This window comes from Mus caroli, chromosome 2, assembly GCF_900094665.2.
Source record: "Mus caroli chromosome 2, CAROLI_EIJ_v1.1, whole genome shotgun sequence".
Classification (NCBI taxonomy): Eukaryota; Metazoa; Chordata; class Mammalia; order Rodentia; family Muridae; genus Mus; species Mus caroli.
The window spans coordinates 165,102,624-165,110,373 of record NC_034571.1 but is presented as its reverse complement, the minus strand read 5'-3'; the positions used below and the strand labels follow the sequence as shown (position 1 = coordinate 165,110,373).

General features: G+C 49.9%; 1 protein-coding gene across 1 annotated transcript in view; it reads right to left on the bottom strand.

Annotated features, from left to right (window-relative positions):
• Nucleotides 1–5,053: 5,053 nt before the first annotated feature.
• Pck1 (phosphoenolpyruvate carboxykinase 1) overlaps nt 5,054–7,750 on the bottom strand; it is a 6,235-nt gene continuing 3,538 nt past the window's right edge. The window contains exons 7-10 of the mRNA XM_021149509.2: nt 7,120–7,344; nt 6,900–7,031; nt 6,241–6,336; nt 5,054–6,138 (exon numbers count right to left, since the gene is read on the bottom strand). Of these exons, the coding sequence (XP_021005168.1) occupies nt 5,684–6,138; nt 6,241–6,336; nt 6,900–7,031; nt 7,120–7,344 (908 nt within the window). The 3' untranslated portion in view covers nt 5,054–5,683. The remainder of the gene's footprint in view (nt 6,139–6,240; nt 6,337–6,899; nt 7,032–7,119; nt 7,345–7,750) is intronic.

The window sequence follows — 7,750 nt, the reverse complement described above, 5'->3', positions numbered from 1 at the left end:
CCCTCCCCTCCCCTTCCCTTCCCTTCCCTTTCTTTTCTTTTCTTTTCTTCTCATTCATTCATTCATTCATTCATTTTTATTACTTAAATATTTATTCACTTACTTATTTATTTCCTTATTTTGTTTTTTTCAGGACACGGTTTCTCTGTGTAGCCCTGGCTGTCCTGGAACACTCTCTATGGCCCAGGTTGTCCTCGAACTCACAGAAATACACACCTGCCTCTGCCTCCCAGGTGCTGGGACTAAAGGCATGTACTACCAAGCCCAGCTGGCATTAGTTTCTTATCCAGCCATTAATGAGATGACTTCCTAGAAGGCTCACAGGCCTGGAATTAAATGGTCTTGAACCTGGGAGCCTGGAGTAAGCTTGTGGCTGTTCCACGGCTTTGAAATGTGCCATTTCTTCTAGGAAGAATTCCTTTGAGGCATAGATACCTCTCAGCAGGTGACAAATGCCGGTCTCCAGTGCTCTCTTTGGAAGGCAGCTGGTCTCTGATGTGCGTTAAGTGAATGCTTGTTTATGTTGGGTTTTTTTTTCTTTTTTTAAAACAAACTTTATGAAGCTATAATTTAGATACCATAAAAGCCACCCATTAAAATGCATGATTTAATGGATTTTAATATATTCACAAAGCTGTACAAACTTCCCTAACAATCTGCCTTGCAATGTTTCCCAAAGGAACTTTGTACCCTCCAAACACTGCCCAGCCTCCTGCTCCCTGGACACCTGGTCACCACCAACCTGCCTCTGTCTTCCAGACTGGCCTGTTCTGGTTTTCACAGAGATGGAGTCACCCAGCACTTGTATCTTTGCTGACTGGCTTTTCTGCTTCCAATAGAGAGTGTGGTTGTTGGACCGAGGCTGTAGCTCGGTTAATAGTGCTTGTCTAGCAGGCGCTGACTGGGTGACTCCTCCGTGCCTCCGTACCCTGGTGAGGTGGAACATACCTGTGGTCCCAGTGCTGAAGGGTAGCGGCAGGAAGATCCGGAGTTCAAGATCACCCTCTGCTACACAGAAAGTTTAGAGGCCAGGCTGGACTATACGGACCATGTCTAAGAAAGAAGGAAGAGGAGGAGGAGGAGGAGGAGGAGGAAGGAGGAGGAGAAAAAGAGAGCAAAGGAAGGAATGTTTGCTTTTTTGAGGGTCTGGTGCAGAGTGTGACATTACGCCCTTCCTCTTTCTGTCCATTTTGTTTTTGTTTGCTTGTTTGCTTTTTACCACTGGGAATTGAACACAGGACCTGACGTATGTTGGGCAAGCACCCTGCTCTTGCACTGCTTCCCAGACCTTGTTTTTACCTTTGATTTGTGAGACAAGGTCTCACTAAGTTGTCTAGGCACAGCTTGAACTCACTCAGAGCCCAGGCAGGCCTTGAACTTGTGATCTTCTCACCTCGGTCTACCAAGCAGTGCGATGCCATCCCTGTGCCACCGTCGCAGCCTCTGCTGGTACCGTTCCATGTAAGGGGACTGACCTTTGGTGCCCCCGGATGGTGGAACACGATGGAGATAGTTGGGCGTTGGCGCTAGGGCCTGTCTGAGGGTCTTCAGCCCTCGCCAGCGCTGCTCTGATTTGGGGTCTGCTCTGCTCCCTATCTCTCATACCCACTGTCTCCCCTCACTCATTCCTTCACCCTCTCCCATTGCTCCTCAGGCAATGGGTGACTCCTCCGTGCCTGAAGGGCCTGAAGGAAGTACAGAACCAGTGGCCAGTCCCCCATTGTCAATAAGTTCCAAGGGACAGCTGCGGGCTGCCCGCCTCGCCCCACCCCTTCAGCTGGAAGTAGAGCCTACAAGTTTAATTATGCAATTAAAGTCATTTTCCTGAGCTGAACAAATATTTACAGCGTATTTTGCTGTAAATTGCTTCTCCTGGAGAGCAGGTCTGCCACTCAGGCTGGCAAACACTGGCTCATTTGCATATCCCATTACCAAGGGGCTCACAGCCTTGCTGGGCCATGGGACCTGGGGTGCAGGGGAAAAACTCTCAGGGAGAAGTGTGGACTCAGTGACATCTGCTGCTCCTCTGTGGCAGCCCCCAAGTCCCCACTCCATGCATTTCAGAGACCTCTAAGCTTTTGTGCCCATGCTGAGGAGACCCAGATGGCTAAGAGAACGTGACTCAAGGACATGGTTCTGCGATAATTAACCCCACACTGATCGTGCCCAGCTGCCCTCCTGTCATGGATACAGGGCTCCTGAAGTGTGCTCGGCCTGCATCCTGAGCCTCTCCTGGAGACCCCTTTCACTCTGCTGAGCTTCCTGTGAGAGCTAGCCAGGAAAACTGCAGGCAAAAGTTCAGGGTAGGAGAGAAGGGCACGGTTCTGAAGTACCTCATCCAACAGGTGCTCCACCTCAAGCCACAGTTTGTCCCTGCGTCAGGAACTTTACATCTAAGGACAGGCTCAGACTCAGTGCTTCATCAGAGGTGGGGGTAGGGGTCTCTAGACTTGATATAAATACCAGCTTGCAGCTGGGGGCTTCTGTGGAATAGCAGGTTGTGGGGTGAGGATGACAGGAAGTGTACACAAATCATCTGCTAGCAGAACTGGTAGCCCTGAGACCAGGACTCGCAGATGGGAGGGCAAGTCTGGGGCAGGCACTGCCTAGATAGATCACCTCTTCTTCCGGTCTAACATGACCCAGTAGCCTAGCGTGGAAGAAATACATTTTCTTTCACGACTTCTTATGGTGGGGCTTTTCCTGATGGTTCCTAGGCCTCGGCCGCGGTAGTCAGCAACTTGGCCTTCAGGGTCTAAATACTCTTCCTGGGAAGATGTGAATTATTTTTCTTGGAAAGCAATTTTTACTTTTTTCCCTCCCTTCCTTCCTCCCTTCCTTCCTTCCTCCCTCCCTCCCTCCCTCCCTCCCTCCCTCCTCTTTCTCTTTCCCTTTTCTTTTTGTGGTACTGAGGATTAAGCCCAGGGCCTCCTGCATGCTAGAGCTACATAAGAGCTACAAACAACAACCCTAGCTCAATGCCCACCCCAGAAAGGCAGATTTGCTGCACTCGGGCTCAAACCCTTTTGTTCCTGGCTTGGGAAAGGGGGTAACTGTGACCTTCGGGCATAGAAAGAAATGCTGTTCATGGTCCTAATTGCCTTCCTTCCTTCTCGCACCCCTCATCCTGACATCTATGAGAAGGGAGGATGGGGATGGAGGCCACAATGAACACCAAGTGCCACCCAGAGCCACAGTTGCTCATCTGAGTCAGGGAGGGGAAGGACAGGGCCCCACGGCGATAGGGTTCCACTCAGCCACACCGAAGGTCTAAAGTAAAGCAGAAGAAATTACTGTCCTCTTAGACTCCCTTTCTGTGTCACACTCCTTCAGACATCCTCAAGAGAATGCAAATCTACCCATTTCACAGCCAAGGAAGTCAAGGTTCGGAGTTCCATGCAGTCGATCACCTAAGGGCACACTGAGGAAAGAGGCAGTCTCGATTTGTTGACATGCAGCTGTACTCTATCACACACCCCAAGGCCTGTGCTGAGCTGGGCCATCCCGTTCATCCCCATACTTTACCGCGCTAGTGCTGCCTGGGGAACATAGGTGAGGTACAGGAAGACCCTGCTGTCACGTGTCAGAGCCTGTCAGCTAGGAAAGAGGGAGGACGGTGGAACCGGAGATCAGCTCTTCCCCACAGGTGAGCCCACCTGGAGCCATTAATGCAACATCTACACAGAGCAAGCTCCTCTTCCTGGGGTCCAGTATGCCTGGCAGGGACACAGAGCAAGGGAGCCAGCCAGGCCCGAGCTGCTTAGCTCCCCTGAGAGGCCCATGAGTAGTCTAAGGCTCTGGCTCAAGGATCTGATCCTGCTTCACTTAAAGGCGAAGAGAAGGCTCCTGAGTCCCAACCCAACCTGGTGGATGCTCCTGGAGCCCTGTTGCACTGTGGGTCTGGGGAGGGCCCTGGGGCATTGTGGACCCGTGGAGGTGACTCTCGAAGGGAGTGGCTGGAGGTGTCTAATAACTGTGGGAATGAGCCAGCAGCTGAGGCGTGCTGGAGGAGGGTGGCGGGATCTGAGCCAGCTCTTCCAAAGAACAACACACTCAGGGGAAGCCGACGCACCCTATAATACACTATATAAAGTTTATGGTTTGTTTAGACTCTTCTGGAACAACCAATAAACGCAGGGAGCAGAACAGATTCAGGAAGGACTGGAGGTTGACCTTGGTCCTACCCCTGCAATCTCCCTTCCCAGGCAGCCTGTGGGGCAGCTGCTGTGTCGAGCACACACGAAGAGCACAATTAACGCTCTTCCTTCTGTCTTTTCCACACTCTCTAGGCCCGTGAAAACTGAGAAAAGTGTTGCTCATAAAAGGGATTAAAGGCCTGTGCTTGTCCACACTGCACTTTTGGAGATGGCTGAGCCCTGAGGCTCAAACTCTCTTTAAAATTCACCTTAAACCCTCTAGATCCAGCTGTGCAAATGCACAGACCTGTCCCGAAACGCTGCCAAAGAGCGCCAACTAGTGGTAACAATGTTTTATAACATGGGAAGCCGGGTGCTCGGCTTTCTCCCCTCCTTCCGGTCCCTCACACGGATCCCGTCCCTCATACATCTGGCCCCTGACAAGTCCCCTCCTTTCAGCTGTGAATCCCCCAGGCTCCCGGGGGAGCAAGATTAGAGCCCCAGGGTGTTTAATCAGTGTGTTCTTCCTTTCTAAAACAAAAAAAAAAAAAAAAAAAAAAAAAAAAAAAAAACGAGAAGAGTTGTTGAAATCTATTTTTTCTTTAATAATATTTCTAGTCATTTTTTTTCCCAAGAAGTGGTCCGGATACCAATTTCAATTATGTAAAGAAAGGTAAGGAAGGGTGGTGTATAAAAATAATTTAAACATACANCCCTCCTTCCGGTCCCTCACACGGATCCCGTCCCTCATACATCTGGCCCCTGACAAGTCCCCTCCTTTCAGCTGTGAATCCCCCAGGCTCCCGGGTGAGCAAGAGTAGAGCCACAGGGAGTTAGAAAAATGTGTTCTTGCATTCTAAAAAAAAAAAAAAAAAAAAAAAAAAAAAAAAAAAAAAACAAAAAGAGGCGATGAAATCTACTTTTTCTATAAAAGTTTATTTTGTCATTTTTTTTCCCAAGAAGTGGTCCGGATACCAATTTCAATTATGTAAAGAAAGGTAAGGAAGGGTGGTGTATAAAAATAATTTAAACATACATACTAGCAACAAAGCAACATGACTCTCTAGTTACAGCTACACATTTGCCCAAGATTTTTCCCCAAAGGTTTTAAATATATTGTAGACAATGGGACAGACAGTTGTGTACACACACACACACACACACGCACACACGCACACACGCACACACACACGCTCACACAGAGACACGCTCACACACATATATACAGCTCAAGTATGTTTTCTGTGCATTTTAGCTAACTGCTACAGCTAACGTGAAGAACTGGATTCCTGAGTGACCTTGAAGTGGAACCAAAACCCCCATTGGTGTCAGATGCAAACTTCAGAGACTATGTGGTGATTTCCCCTCCCAATCTTATTTGCCCCTAGCCTGTTCTCTGTGCTATTCAACTGACTATTAAAAGGTGCTTTTCTGATCTACTCAGCATTGTGCCACTATCTCAAAGCTGGAGCAGGCTGGCTTTCTCCTAGATCTCAGCGCATGCTGTGAGTGGGAAGGGGTGACTCTCGAGACGCCCCCATTGGGATTTACATCTGGCTGATTCTCTGTTTCAGGGCTCGGAGCTCCCTCTCAATTTCGTAAGGGAGGTCGGCGTTGACCTGGTCCTCCAGATACCTGTCGATCTCCTCCACCTCCTTCTCCCAGAACTCCTTAGAGATCCCAAACAGCTCCTCCATGTTGACGCCCCCCAGGCCTTTCAGGTTCAGGGCGTTTTCCTTAGGGATGTAGCCGATGGGCGTGAGCTTGGCGCTGTCTTCCCCTTCAATCCGCCCGAACATCCACTCCAGCACCCGGGAGTTCTCGCCAAAGCCTGGCCAGAGGAACTTGCCATCTTTGTCCTTCCGGAACCAGTTGACGTGGAAGATCTTGGGCAACTTGGCTGCTGGGCGGTGGGCCATGCTCAGCCAGTGGGTCAGGTATTTGCCGAAGTTGTAGCCGAAGAAGGGTCGCATGGCAAAGGGGTCGTGCATGATGATCTTGCCTGCCACAGAGAGACCACCGTTTACCTCTGAGCCAATCAGGCCAGATTCTCCCTCCCTGACAGACACCAAGAAGAGGGCTTGGGTTGCAGACTGTGACTCACCCTTGTGTTCTGCAGCAGCTGTGGCCTCTGATCTCATGGCTGCTCCTACAAACACCCCGTGCTGCCAGCTGAGGGCTTCATAGACAAGGGGGACACCTTGAGCAGGGAGACAAAGATCATTAAAGACTTAGGACATCTGAACTCTCTAATGGTTCTATGTCACTGTTCAACCATGCTGTATCTTTTCTTCCTTCCTTCCTTCCTTCCTTCCTTCCTTCCTTCCTTCCTTTCTTGTTTTGTTTTGATGAGAAGGTTTCACTCGGTAGCCCAAGATAGCCTGGAGCTTACTCTGTAGACCAGGCCAACCCTGAACTCACAGCAATCCCCCTGCCTCAGCCACCCAAGTGCTAGGATTACAGGTGTGAGGCACCGAGTTTTCTGTTGAGTTAACCTTTCCCCTAGAGAGACAATGAACAGGAAACCGCTAAGGGCAGTCACAGCAGAGAGATCACTCAGTGGGGCAGAACACTGGCCTGAGCTACCTCAGATCACAGACCCAGAGAAGACATTGGTGATCAGAAGGCTGGCCCTATGTTTAAAACTGCCCAGTTAGTCTGGATATAGGAGGAAGATCTTTGGAACCAGCTTGGAAAAAATATTTCCTGGTTTCTTTGTATCGCCACACCCCAGGTTCCCAGCCTGAATAGAAGATGCCTCACCTTCAGGTCTACGGCCACCAAAGATGATACCCTCAATGGCTACTCCTTCTGGAGATTCCCAGGCAGGGTCAATAATGGGGCACTGGCTGGCAGGGGTGCAGAATCTCGAGTTGGGATGGGCACATGGTTCCGCTGCAAGAGAGAGAGAGAGTTACCCCTTAGCATGGCCCAGATAGGTGGCACCCAGAAGCCAGAGCACACAGCCTCTCGAGGAACTCACCATCCTGCGGTCTCCACTCCTTGTTCTTCCAGGAGGTGATGGTGACTCCCGGGGCCAGCGGCTCATCGATGCCTTCCCAGTAAACACCCCCATCACTCGTCTCAGCCACGTTGGTGAAGATGGTGTTTTTCTGGATGGTTTTAATGGCATTTGGATTTGTCTTCACTGAGGTGCCAGGAGCAACTCCAAAAAACCCGTTTTCTGGGTTGATAGCCCTTAAGTTGCCTGGAAAGTTGCAGGCCAGAGAAGGAGGTATGAATGCAAGCCAAGCATCCCAGCGTTCTTTTTTTTTTTTTTAAATCTACTTTATTTATGTGAGTACACTGTAGTTGTCTTCAGACACACCAGAAGGGGACAGCAGATCTTATTACAGATGGCTGTGAGCCACCATGTGGGTGCTGGGAATTGAACTCAGGACCTTTGGAAGAGCAATCAGTGCTCTTAACCGCTGAGCCATCTCTCCCTCAACATCCCAGCGTTCTTAAAGCTTTGCCAGGCTAGCTCATGTCCTAAAGTTCGCATGTTTTTCTTTCCCGTCCCTAAACTACACAGCCATCCATTTCGATCTACACACCACAGCTCAGACTCTGCAGTTTTCTGCTTCTTCACGGTTCCTAAAACACAGTTTCTT